This window comes from Danio aesculapii, chromosome 19 (assembly GCF_903798145.1).
Source record: "Danio aesculapii chromosome 19, fDanAes4.1, whole genome shotgun sequence".
NCBI classification, from domain to species: Eukaryota; Metazoa; Chordata; class Actinopteri; order Cypriniformes; family Danionidae; genus Danio; species Danio aesculapii.
In genome coordinates this window covers 21,152,136-21,167,026 of record NC_079453.1, presented here as the reverse complement: position 1 = coordinate 21,167,026, position 14,891 = coordinate 21,152,136, and the positions used below count along the sequence as shown (strand labels likewise).

The 14,891-nt window shown below is 38.2% G+C and overlaps 1 protein-coding gene across 3 annotated transcripts in view; it reads left to right on the top strand.

Moving 5' to 3' along the window:
* Positions 1-14,891, top strand: part of znf516 (zinc finger protein 516) — a 68,886-nt gene that overhangs the window by 40,327 nt on the left and 13,668 nt on the right. For all 3 annotated transcript variants that reach the window (XM_056479832.1, XM_056479833.1, XM_056479834.1), the window contains exons 2-3: positions 8,287-10,229; positions 13,425-14,660. In XM_056479832.1, the coding sequence (XP_056335807.1) occupies positions 8,513-10,229; positions 13,425-14,660 (2,953 nt within the window). In that variant the 5' untranslated portion in view covers positions 8,287-8,512. The remainder of the gene's footprint in view (positions 1-8,286; positions 10,230-13,424; positions 14,661-14,891) is intronic.

Below are 14,891 nucleotides of genomic sequence, written 5' to 3'. Positions count from 1 at the left end.
GGGCCAAGAACTGAGCCTTGTAGTACCCCACACTATACTTTTGATTGATATGCCTCTTCATTAACTGATTCAAATTGATAATGGTCTGATAGGTAAGACCTGAACCAAGCCAATGCACTTTCAGTAATACAAACATAGGGCCCTATCATACACCCTGCACAATAAGGCGCAAGACGTGTTTGGAGCGATTTGTTGCTATTTTCAAACCAACGCAACCCTTATTTTCCCATTTTTCGCCATGTTGTTTAAATAAAAAAAATCCATTTGCACCTCTTTGTGGACTTATCAGTGTTAAGGTGCATTGGTGGCGCGCTGCTATTTTGAAGAACTAAATTAGACTGCTCAATTCACCAGCTAAAAGCTGATCCAAAGTCCAACGCAGAGCATGTTAGTTGTGCACATTATTTAATACACACAGAATATACAGCAATGGGCTTTTTCAGTTTATTCATGATCAATTTATTCCTTTTCTGCAAATTAGAGCTGAATTTAGAAATAGTTTTGAAACAAATCTTGCGCTTAACAAATGACAGTGGAGTGCATACAACACCGTTTCCTCATCCACAAAAGTAAAAGAGTAATGTGTAAAAATAAAGAGAAAGAGAAAGTAAAGAGGCCAAATGGAGGAGGCTTGTTCTTTATCCTCACTGCAGATGGCCTGTTTAACTGTTTTCTTGCGAGTGAAGCGTTCAGTTTTTCCACTTACAAAGTCCGCCATGTAAATAGCAAATGCACCATGGCATGACGCAACTGACTCCTAAAGGAAATGGGAGATGAGACTCTGATTTGTTTAATGCATGTTATGCTCAAAACACACCCAAACTCATTATGAGAATAAGCACAACCCTGTTATACCATGCACTGCGGTGCAAATTGTATTTTTCAGACCTTAAAATAGCAAAAGTGGATTCAGACACGTCCTTAATGCTTTTATGCCATATGCTTTAGACTATGCACCTAGATCATTAAAATAGAGCCCATAATTTTCAAGCCTATCCAGGAGAATGCCATGATCAATAGTATCAGGTTGTTTATAAAGGTTGAAGTTGAATTCTGCAGGAAAGTGGATTTAGAGAGCCACATTTAGGAGATCTGCTCCTGTATTTAAATTAAGTTGTCGCTCCTGAATTTTTTATGTATCCATTTATGAACTTTATAGCCAATTTCAGAAAGTGTCACATTTGTAGTATCAGTCTCCTTTCATTGATATCATCATTCAGGATTCCCAGATCCATTGGTTAGACATCATGCACACTGGCTGGAAAATAATCCCTCACTTATTGCTTGTGTAACCATGTCTGGCTTTAGGGAGTGGCGTTGTGTAGTGACGGCACTCTTGCGTCTGTAATCTCCACTAAAGAAACATAATACTGATGTCTACTCAATCTTAGCTCATTATCATTCCATTATTCAATTACGACTGCTCTTGTAAACTACAGCTTTTTGAAGAAGACCACAGCGGAGATATCTTATTAGAAAATGAGCTTCACACATCAATTGCACTGCAGTGTTGGTTGTTTCTAAGCCCACGGCTCCTCTTGATCGGCCTCTTGTGGCGTTTGGTATTTTAGGATTTATCAAACACACACACACTGACATGCAACATGTTTGCTTGGCACGGGTGCAACAATTAACATATGTGCACAGAACACACACACATACCCATAGAGGATTTTGGCTCCTGCTTTAGGGTTCAGGGTATGTTCAAAAAAAGCATGTGATGGACTGGTTTAGCTCAGTCTTTCACATGAGGATATACACACATGCACTTTTTTGTCTTTCTCTCCCATACACACACACTGGCTCAGAGCAGAGGAGTAGTGTCCAGAGCATGGGGCGTTTGTGCTGAGCTGGACTAGCCGTCAGGTTGAATAAGCGAGCAGACAGTTGATTCGCCATAGCCATTCATCAGCCAGAGAAAAGAAAGGAGGGGAAAGAATGGAGCTCTCGCTTAGGGCTGTGTCTCTCTCAGATACGGGCCCGTATATGTGCTGCTGTTTCTTTCCACTGAAAGCTGGTCTTCTTTGTGTTTTTTTGTGCCTAAGCATGTTTTTACAGGCACACATGTTGTTGCTGGTGTGTAAACAGCGGATGCTGCTTGTAAATGAAGTCATGAGGATGTAACTTCATCTTTGAAGGGTTTCCTCAAGCATATGGCTGCTAATCAATCATTGATCATTTAATTATGATTTAATTACTCCAGCAGTAATGTGTCACAGAACAAGTATGGTACTAATAAGGACAGATGACATTTTTCATTAAGCATTTTTCTCCTATTTAACGTATGTGCTATCTATGTCACATTGTAACTTATAAATCCATTTGTTTTGCCAACTATTTGTTATAAATTATTTGATATCAATTGTTATGAATTATCATATAATATGCAGCTGTATGTATGTAAGTGTAAGTGCTGTAAATGTATTTATTCTTTTTGAATATTTCCCAAATGATGTTTAACAGACCAAGGAAATATTACAATATTTCATATATAGTATATATCAATTCGGTCTGGTTCTCGAATCTGATTGGCTGATAGCCGTGCAATATTCTGCAATATCAGAACTCATACAGCCTCCTCACCCTTCTGTATTACTCCGCCCACATAAAGAGATAGCAGATCAATAAACTCACTACAGTTTGACAAATATTGCAGCTGTTAGACAACATAATGTATTTTTGAGGCTTTTTTAGAATGTAGTTGTTTAGATTGCATCTATGCAGTTTATTTATAAGAATAGTGCCTGTTTTAAATAAATATATTTATCATTTTTTAGATAGACGTCGGCATACATCAGTCTATCACTGAGCAGAGCCAAGAACCAAGAACCGTCTTGGTTGATGAGAGGCCGCTAATAAGCCATTAGAGGAAAGTGGCAAATGCTACATTTTCTGGTGCCCAAATTGTTTTTAATTTGCTTTGAATCTTTGCTTTGAGTCGCAGGCCTTAAGAAACACATCCAAGTAAAAATCTTTCACACAGTTAGATACTCAACTGTGATTCCTGATTAATTATGAACATGACATCTCAAACATGACATTGCAGATTCTGCGATGTGACTATTGCAGGTGCTCACATTGCGATATTATAGCTCAAACATTATATTGTGCAGCCCTAATAAGTGCCATGGTCAACATAAAACAAATAAAAATAAAAAGTATATATTATTAATGCTAAATTACATTTTGTTTTTCTTTTTTTTATTTATTTTATCTTAGGGATTATTACTACAGCTCATACTATACTATATACTATACTATAGTAACAAATAAATACACACCTTAAAAGGTCTTTAAACACTAAACTACATTTTCAGAAATTTTAACAACAGTATTTGTATTGCACAATAGAAAACTCATATAATTGTAAGAGAAAAACTGTTTAATGTAGTTTTTTGCACTATAAATGACTTGTTATGAGCAAACAAAATCATGTAGAATATAAACTGAGTTTTAAAGTGATTTTATTACTATTTCGATGTTGCAAATCTAAACATGCACTTAATGTACTATACTGTAGCTCCTTTCTCACACAAAACTGTTGTATAGTTTTAATATATAGTTAAAATATATTTTAATATAGTTGTATAATGCCTAATTATTCTTCAATCTTTTAATATATATTGTATAGCATTTGGTTTTATATGACAATTTGCGATTGATGGTGTTTAAATAATGCTGTAAGTGTTCCTCTAAGATCACTGAGTTATTTATTTTATTTTTGCAGTTATTACATCCTTTGTGCAGTATATATAAGTGTTTTGTGCAGTATATATAAAGGCAAAAGTGTATTAGGAATGACAGCTAAGATTTGAAGCAGGGGTAATGACCGCAGACGTGTTGTAGGAAGGTTCCTCTGGAATCTGAAATGAATGGTGGCTGTATACTAACTGTGGAAACCACCAGAATCATAAACATCCAATCATAACCACTGTCAGTGACCATATCTGGGGGCAGAGTTGTAGTCTCTATAGGGGACAAAGTTTTAGTCTCTATAAGAACATTTTTTTTTTTTTGGAGGATTTAAGTTGTAAATCTTGTTTTATGCCAATGTAACATGGACAAGCTACAATTAAGTAGTGTTCATTGTGTCTTCATTTCAGAAACACTGCGGAACAATGACACCCTTCACCCCTGTGCAAGCTGTATCGCTAAGCTTTGCATTTCAGCTGAATGGAAACGTTTGTGCCTGTTCTCCGTTTGGTTTTTTATCGTATGACCACATCTGTACTTGCATTCCTCATTACACAGACTTCAACTTTGCTGGACTTGACATTTCATGTCGGATTTCCAACTAAACCTGTTTCTCCTTGGCTTTTCTCGTTCCTCGGTTTCAAACCTGGAGGAGTTACTCCTCTAGTGCACACAAGAATATTTTCCGTAACTTAACATGACAATGTTAGCCTCAGCACCTGCTTTCCTGCTTGTATTCGCAAACTCACACAAGGGTCCCCCTTTTATTGCAGCTGTAATCAGCAGTTGAGGGTACCAAGCAGGATCTTCTCTGAAATGGGACCGGGAGGGTCTTCCTTTTGTCTTCCCCAACCAGACGTGCTTCAGACAGGCCTCTAGCGTAGGATGGACCCCTGCATCCAACAATGGCCATGCTGGACTCCCTGCCGCTCAGAGGAGGCATAGACATGAGCTGTTGTGACAGTTCTGGTGCGAGAGGCACAATGAGATTGTAGTTTGGGGGGATCCACCAAATTTAAAAAAAGATAGGAAGACCATAGCCAATATGTTCCTATGGGAGTTTGGCAATAATGATGCAAGTTGAATCGTTACATATATTTGTGATCCTGAAACCAGTTCACACTAAAGTTTTGTTTTGTTTGATTATTAGGACAGGTTATGCTTGAAAAATTCCTTCAGTCATAGTTTTAAGTGAAAAAAAAACAAAAAAAAACAAAAAAAAAAAAAACAAGTGATTTTTCTGCTGTCTGTCAAATCACAGCAAAAACAAAAGCCAATCAAGCTCTTCCATCTCTTCTTGTCAGAGTTGATGCCTGTTAGTGGTTGGTAACTGTCTCTGTGCCTTTGGACAAAATGCACAATTTGGTTTAGGATTTGAGTGCACACACGCGCACTGACACACATACACACACACCACTCAATTTGAAAAATGCACTGATCCTGCATTGATGGAGCTACAAGATGAGATGAACTGTCTGGGGATAAGTAGGTCAGCAGAGCTGAGGTAAGCCCTCTGAGAACAGCCATGTTTCAATAATAACCCCACTGCTGACGTGTATATATATATATATATATGTGTGTGTGTGTGTGTGTGTGTGTAATGTGTCTTTACACATCTCCCAAACCTCTCTGTATCCTAGTTATGGTGATTTAATGCTCAGCTCATTGGTTTGCCAAACAGCAAAACACTATTCATTACCAGCTCAGCATGTTCAGTTCCGTTATTATGCGGTTACGCACCTCATCAATTCCACTGTCATTGTGGCTATGCTGTTTACACGCTACCCAACATACAAAATCAAATAATCAAAGGAAATAACCCAGATAAGTAGGCAAACACTGGATTTAAGCCGAGGTAAATGGATGATGGGACCTCTAGGAAAACTTCCAATTTCCTAAACATCTGCACTTTAAATTTCTTACCTGCTATTTTATAGCCCGGCAAGTTAACTTACCGTAAAAGATGAACTGTGGAGAGGTGAGTGCTTTTTGTGCGTTAGAATGAGTGTGTTTGTGTGAGGGGGATGCTGGGCCAGTGGTGAAATGTAGTTGGTATATAATGGATTATTGATTGTTAAGAGAGAGAGGGCAGGAGAGAGAGAGAGAGAGACAGAGGGAGAGAGAGAGAGAGAGACAGAGGGAGAGAGGGGACCGGCCCTCAGGGTCCATCCCAACTGGCCCCTCTCTTTCCCAACACTGAATAGTGTCTTTACGCCTCAGCACACACACACACACACACACACACACACACACACACACACACACACACACACACACACACACACATGCACAATGAATTTAGGACTGAGCGGACAGTTACAGCTCATACCGAATATGAGAGAGGAATAACTGAGACTGTTGTCCTTCAGGCAAAGATTCACCCAAACACTTTCATACATAATAAATTATATCTAAATTATATGGGAGATGAGATGGGGCAAGTTACCATAGAAGCCTTAAAGTCATGAAAAAAAAAAGTTTTATATATATACACATATAAATAAATAAATAAATAAATAAATATATATATATATATATATATATATATATATATATATATATATATATATATATATATATATATATATATATATATATATATACATACAGTTATGTCTGGTTCTTGAATCTGACTGGCTGATAGCTGTGCTATAATCTCCAATATCATTACTCATACAGCCTCCTCACCCTTCTGTATTACTCCGCCCACATCGAGTGACAGCAGATCAATAAACTCACTACAGTTTGACAAATATTGCAGCTGTTAGACAACACAATGTACTTTTGAGGCTTTTTATGTGAGAATGTAGTTGTTTAGATTGCATCTATGCAATTTATTTATACGGATAGTGCCTATTTTAAATATTTATAAATTCTGAGGTACCGTGTGTCGGCATTCATTGTTTATTGACAAAATGGTGGCAGAGACCGCATAATAAGCACTTAGAGGAGAAAAAAAAATCGACATATGTCGAAACTACAGCTGATCAAAACATTATAAAATTGATGAGTGACATTCTAAGTCGATCTCTCTCTTTTTTTGTTGCAGTGAAGTATTTATACCATAGTGTATTGAGTGCGAGATGGGACTCACATATCAGGAATGCATGTATTTTGTATTGGCCACTCTTTATATAACCCTGAGTTACTTTTTGGTTACTGCAGACTAGTTCAGTGAAAAGAAAGAAAGAAGAAATGCCTGCATGTGTTTATTATTTTTCCTTCTCGCAAACACAACAGTAATCTGATGGTGTTTGCTTTTCTTTGGCTTTTTCGAGGTTAATTATTGTGATTTCCCGATTGCAACAGAAAAATACTGACAGATGTCTCTAGACTGTTTTTCATGTCGTTTAGCCTTATAATCTTAAAATCTGCGCAACATAACCCGTTTTGTCATCACTTTAGACATTACGCTAGAGAATCATTTAAATACTTGCTCTAAAAGGCATGCCTCCCACCAGTGCCGATATACTGTCATATTGCACTGCTACTCATGTCATATTGCTCATATATATAGGGGAACATGTTGTCACAATATACGACCACAGTGGGTATCTGCTGTTATACAGATACACAGAATTGAAGTTAAATTTATTTAAACATGAACAATGAATCTTTAAGTAATTATTAAATAAAAAAAATCAAAACATTACGTAAATATAACTATTAATAATACTAATACATTTAAATTAATAATTTATCAGACTTTTGACTAAATTTCCTAACATTACTGAGAAGTTTCCTACGATTTCCTACTAGTTTCCTACTATAGTGTCCACTACAGTCTAGTGTTTGTATGATTATATGTATTTTTTTCTTTCCCAAAGTGCACAAACTAGCCACCACACAGGTCATTATTAGAATAAATAAAAACATTGACTGGCATAACCTTTTTTAAGAAAGCCAAAATGAAAAGAATGTTTGCTATGTTTAGATTTGATTGAAAACAAAAAAGAATTCCAGGAAATCCTGATTCTGGACTGGGTGTGTATGCTTTTGTAGATTTGCAACAATTAATACCCTGCTTGTTGTTGTATTGAGCAGAGAATTTACTGTATCTCTGTTTATTGTCTTGTTACAATAATCATGTTAGGTAAATTGTGAGTTTAAGCAATGCTTTAAGACGTGTGGTTCTCTCTGACTCTTAAATGAGGACATCAGCAGTCCCTCTCCCACTCACTTGTAAATGGTGCAGAACATAAAACTCAATGTACTATGTCCGCTGTATTCAGCTATGCAGTATGGATCCTGCCTTAAACGAATAGTTTGGACTGAACAAAAGACTGTCAGATGACGTTATATAAAAGGACTCTGTTAGCTGGGGGTTGTCTCAAACACTGGGCCTAAGTTCTTTCCTTCTAAAAGCTATGTATCTCTACAGCTTTTGGAAACAACACTTGATTCATAACAGAACATGATTTATAATAAGATTCATTCAGACAGCAATTTTTAAAAACAAAAATGCACATGTCCTTCATTTGCTTGTAACTGTTCATTCCCATGGACTAAATAGATTAATGAATAGCCCATTTTTTACTAATTTGCAAGTCTTGTTCTCAAATTAGTTGCTTTTCTGTCTCCATTTCCTCTCAGGTGACCAGAATGAAGCAAACCCTCAGCTGGTAAGATGATTCATTGGAGAAAAAGCTCCAGACATATTCCAGACAAAACCAACACTGTCAACACAGAATTACCAACAATGACACATTTGACAAAGAGAACTTTTACCCAGACCGAATGACTACAGGCGAGACAGACTTAATAGGATCTAATAAATTGGACAACAGATAGCAGCTCAGTGGAAAATTCAAGCCTTGAAATGGAGGTGGAAAGGCCGGAAGTCTCAGAACAAGAGCCCTTCTCCAAGGGTGGCCATGACAACCCTGATGGCAAGAAGAGCCGGGGACACACTTGTGAACTCTGTGGAAGAACTTTTCCTTTCCTCAGCTCTTTGTCCCAGCACATGAGAAAGCACACCGGGGAGAAACCCTACAAATGTCCTCACTGTGAGCACCGCTCAGCCCAGAAGGGCAGCTTAAAGGCCCACATACGCAGCCATAAACTGGATGGTCTCAGCCAGAGTGGTGGGGGCGAGGAGGAAGATATAGATGAGGAAGGGGAAAAGGAAGGAGGGGTGCCAGAAGATCAAGGTAGTTGCTCCAGTCCAACTGAGAGTACCTCAGCTTGCAACAAGGTGGTGAGTGGTGAGGATGCAACCAAAATGAGGAAGAAAAGTGGAAAGAAGGAAAGAACCTCTAGTGAGAATGGTAAACAGTCAGTGCAGTGCTCTCTGTGCAGGAAAAGATTGTGCAGTCAGGCAGAGCTTGAAAAGCATATGCAGGAGCTTCACAAGGTCTTCCGTTGTGAACTGTGCCCTTATGAGACACAACAGGAGGTTCAACTGCAGGCTCATGTTGAGAAGGATCATCCAAGTGATGAGGAATCTATCACCAAAGAAGTGTCTACCAGTGAAGAAACTGATTGTATACTTGGTAAAGGCGAGTTCCCATGTGAACAATGTGACCAGGTTTTCACCCAAGCCTGGTGTCTAAAAACTCACATGAAGAAGCATCAGAACAGTATGGATCATGGGTGCCGGATCTGTGGACGTCGTTTTCGTGAGCCCTGGTTCCTACGTAGTCACATGAAGACCCACAACACTAAGGTAAAACCAAGGAGTAACTCTTACCTTCCAGCCACTGTCAACGAGGTGGCGCAGGACGAGTCCAACTTGGTGAATGAAGTGTGTCTGTATGAACTCTGTGCCAAGTGTGGTAATTTCTTCCATGACCGCAAAAGCTTGCACTTGCATGAGCAGGTTCACAGAAATATTGAACAGCCTCTTAAAAACAAAGTCTGCAATGAAAATGACTTTCCATCGGTCACCAAGACAAGCTTCTTGCAATGCCTAAACTTAAAACCTGCAGGAAATATCGATAACCCTAGTGAGGGAACTATAGGGAAAAGAATCCCAGAGCTTGATCCTGTAAGTAGCTACCAAGCTTGGCAACTGGCAACTAGAGGCAAATTGGTGGAGGTAACGGAAAGAAGCCAGGGTTGGGAAGAAAGGTTAGCTGATGCGGATGTAGCATACGACAGGGAAAAGGGCGAGTATGTCTTACTCAGACAGGACAAGAGGAAGAAATCACTTGATTCCACTGTGAGTATTCCAACCAAGAAACGGAGAGGGGCTGTTACCCAAGGCTCCATCTCAGATCAGCACAGCAATGGAGAAAAGAACAGCCAGGTTTCAACAGGTGAGCGAAGCCCTGAAAATCTGAGTGACTCTGAGTATCGCCCTACTTCTCGCCCTAGCCGTAAAAATTCCCAGAAAACTTCAGAGTGCTTGGAGTGTGGAAAGGGCTTCCGCACACAGCAACAGATGGTGATCCACATGCTTATCAGACATGGTGGCTTGGGTGAAACCATTGGTGGAAATGGACTGTTCCGGAAAACAGCATCTAGCCCGTCTAAAACAGGAGAATCAGCAGGACACTTCAGGGATCAAAGACGGGCTGGGTTCTTGGGGGACACAGGTAAGGGAATCCCTCCTTTTTTTACAAATAAAGCAAACTCAAAGCTTATGTAATCGTACACAAGTTTGTTATAAACTTCAAGTGCAACTTGTTTGCATATCATAAACCACCATTCAGCTTTCAACAAACACTTTGAGCAGGTAGTATCATTAATGAAAAGCTGTGTGGATGCTCAAATCCTGAAAGGGGTTTTATTGTTACATTGAACAGCTGTTTAAATTCGCTTAAATAAAAGTAATTTTATTATTTGAATATCTTTGTTTATTATTTATTTTTGTGTATTTTGTGCCAGGATACTTAATTTCCTGTTCTACCTCTGCTCAACACCTGCCTGCAATTTATTTTTTGAGTGAACCATAAAAATGTGATTAGTTGATATAATTAATTGACAGTTATAATTAATTATACTCATGTTGAATTAGTTACACTAACAGTGTGACAGTGCTTCCGAGAATTTGTAAACAGATACCTAATCAGAAATGATGATTCCCTAAAGGTTTGCTGTAGTCACTTTTGATTTCAGCTTTTGTCGATACTACTACTTATCCTACTCTTCAAGATACACCATCCTATGGAGTTTTTAATAAAATACAGCTGAACAAAAGCAAATCCCTGGAAGGAATGCTATCAGGAACTAACGGCAGATCTCCAGGAATAAGATATGAGATTGACTGGCTTACTAGACACAATTTGATATACTGTTTCAGTTTACATTTAAGTTAAGGAAGACAGAGACATCTTGTGGACAAATCTTGCAGCACATCTAAATGTACATTTACGCTGTAGTGTTTTTACAAAGTACTTATCTTTAATATGGTCTTTCCTATAACTATTCCTTTAATTATAACCTTCAATATAAAAAAAAATACACTTGATGAAAGTGTATAACTATAGGGACTGGGATTGTTTTGTTAAAATACATTGTGTCACTAGTTCATAGCCCTTTACATCTGTTTCCTGTGCTTTGATACACAACTCCCTCGCCCCCCTCCCATACTCAGATCACAGCCTTTGTGGGATCTTTAAAGAACATTTTTAGTTATCAAAGTGCAAAACCAGGCTCTGAATTGTTACATTTTTAGCTTGTGGCTGTAGCTGTCCAGCCCTCTTTGCATGATGCTATTTCTGGACTTCCTGTCTCAGGAAGACAAGTTCTAAAGATTTGTGTCTTTTTTTCCACTTTCCTCCTCTAAGTGCAGAGCTTCATTTAAAACACAGTGTTAAAACCACAGGAAACTACTGTACATGGCAGGTATCTCAACAAAGCCAAAATGCCATACAGAGCACTAAATCTTTCTCGAATATTGATAGCTCACGTCATATTTAGTGAAATAAAGGGTGTGATATGAATTGTTTATAATGGGCTAGAGATACACTGTAGATATAAAATCTTGTAAAATAAATATACAAAACCATATATAAAATCACCTAAAATAAAACATGTCCACTTAGAGACTAACACAGAAGGAATGTTCTAGCACAGAGGTTTCATTGTGCAAGAGTTGAAACAGATGTCCACTCAATGCTGATATTTTTGTGTAGGTGTGAAGATTGAAGAATGAATCCAGACTATTTATCTCCTTTAAATGATTCATAATCAGACCAGATTATTCTCTTGTAACTTTACGTTTGAAAGGCAGAAAATAATCTAGTTTAGGGATGCAGTCATGGCCATTATGTTTGTGTAAAGTTTATCTCAGAGGACCCCCCTCTCTGAATTGGCTCAAAAATAACCCCAGAGAGGGTGGAATGAAGGCTGCACAGCAGCTAGTGTAAGCCACCAAATGCAACCCAGATGGCTTGAGAGAGAGAATAGAAAAAGAGAAAGAGCTACTGAGAGATTGCAGACATGTTAAATGTAAACAAACATCTTGCTGACAGATGAGAAGAGGTAGTCCCAGGCAAAGTTCCCAGGCCCAGTAGTCTGTTGCTCTATTTTACTACTATTAAACAAACTTGGTGTGATTGTTCTACCACAGTTAATGTTTATTGACCTTATGTACGTATGTACATTATCATTTACAAGTAAACCTGCTCTTTAGTTTTAAATTCCGTGTCACATTTTTAATTATACAGTTGAAATCAGAATTATTAGCCCCCACACCCCCCCCCCCCCTTTTTTTTTTCCTATTTTTTTTCTTTTTTAAATATTTCCCACATGATGTTTAACAGAGCAAGGACATGTTCACAGTATATCTGATATATATATAAATAAATATATATATAAAATATATATATAAATATATAAATAAATATATATATATATTTTTTTTTTTTTTTTTTTTTTTTTTTTTTTTTCTGGACAGAGTCTTATTTGTTTTATCTCGGCTACAATAAAAGCAGTTTTTAATTTTTAAAACCCCTTTTTAAAGTCAAAATTATTATCCCCTTTAAGCTTATTTTTTTCCTGATAGTCTACAGAACAAACCATCATTATACAATAACTTGCCTAATTACCCTATCCTGCCCAGTTAATGTAATTAACCTAGTTAAGCCTTTAAATGTCACTTTAAACTGTATAGAAGTGTCTTGAAAAATATCTAGTAAAATATTATTTACTGTCATCATGGCAAAAATAAAATCAGTTATTATTATTAGAGATAAGTTATTAAAACTATTATGTTAAAAATGTGCTGAAAAATGTGCTGTTTGTTAAAAAGAAATTAGGGAAAAAATAAACAGGGGGGCTAATAATTCTGACTTCAAATATATGTATCATTAACCAATTCATATTCTATTTTCTTCATCTATTCTATTTGTTGCTAAGCATATTTTTTATAATTTATTCTATTCTATTTCATTATTATTTATATATAAATTTAATTTATCCCTTTAATCTATCTCTATAACTAGCTACTTCACCTATATTAAGTACCAATGACTCCCCATAAAGCATTCTAATATGCTGATTTGGTATAAATGTTTTTACTATCTGCTAACATCAGTTTGATTTGACCTTACTGAATGTAAATTTGTAAATATATCTCTTTATTTAAGATCTATGTAAAGAATTAGTACGTTATACTGAAATACATTTACAGTACATGGGTATGTGGTGCCATCTTGTGGTGAAACTCTGAAATTGTTTTGAATGTCATTGTTCAATGATATTCTGATTGATCATTTTAATGCATTCAGAGATAATTCATTACTGTTCTGTATTTTTTTGTTGTTCTTGTTTTGTTTATATGACAGATAAAAAGCCATACACCTGTGAGCACTGTGACTTTTGCACCTCGGAGCCCTCAGTCATCGCTGCCCATATCCAAACGCATCAATCAGGGTCAGTCAGGGACTGGGGCCAGAGGAGTGATGCCTTAACCAGCTCACTTAGCCAAAGCCAAACTCACCAAGCCAATCACACAGGCTTCCCAAGGCTGAGAAATGCTCTTCTACAGCAGCCCTACTGGCCCTACACCACCTCAACTCACCTGGAGAGGGCAGCACTGAGTGACGCCGCTTTAAAGACTGAGGAAGAAAAGAGCAAGGGTTTGGAAGAAAGCAGCTCCACAGATAAAGCGGAGTCTAATCTGCTTAATCTGTCAGTGGACGTGGATAACAAAAAAGGAGTTTCTTCTATGCTTTTGAACAATTTGGTTAAACACCAGTGCCCTTATTGCTCCTATGCAACACACTATCCAGAAGTTCTCTGGATCCACCAACGAATCGCACACAAAATTGACAGCACTACGTTGGTGCCGAAGTGGGCCCCAAAAAATGGCCTCAAGGGACCCAAAACGCTTCTTGACTTCAAGAGACGCACCGGGCCACCTCCATTTCTGGAGGGTAAGGACTGCCCGTCTCTCCCTCAGATGAGAAGTTACAGAACCAGTCCACCTGATTGCAGCCCTGGAGGGACAAAGAAATCAAAACCTCTGACAAGTACTGTAGAGTCCAGCTCTTCGCAAAACAAGAGCTGGCACACAGCCACAGCGCCAGGGGCATCATCGCACTCGTCCAAACACAAAACCAGCAAGTCCAGGACAGATGAGTTGGCAGGCAGTAAACACAAAGCAGACGTCCATCAAAACAGCTCCTCACGGCCCACGGCAAGTCCTCAGAAGACTGGAAACCCAAAGACAGGTAGCCGAGTGGTGGAGAATAGTTTGCTACCTCAAGAGGGACTTCATTTTATGCTCTCTAGCAAACACAACCTCTCGGATCAGAGGAGCTCCAAAGCTCACGCTCCTCAGACCCCCAGTAAGTCTGATTCTCAAGCTCAGGATACACCGTCTGTGGCTGGGTATGACCCCTGGAGCAGACTGGGCCTGTGTGGCCCGTCACCTCACTCCCAGTCCAAGAGACAGTCAACAGCTGATGGTCCAGAAGGTGTGACGGACATCCTGAGTTTTTTAAAGAACTGCAACCCTCACGATCTTGCTGCCCTCTACCACCACTGGGGCTACAGTAGTGCCATGACAGAGCAAGCAGGTAAAATATTTATCAGTATTATCCGATGCTGTTTTTTTTTTTTTTTTTAATCAAGTAAGCTTTGATTTTACAATGAATAATTTATATATTTATGGTCTAATTAAATGACACATCAACCTAATATTGGTTCTGTTTATACGTGGTATAAAATCTTATGTGCTGTTGGGGATGTTTTCATCCACTCTGGGGTGGATTTGAGTCTTAATTTGGCGACACCTTTCACTGTTTTAG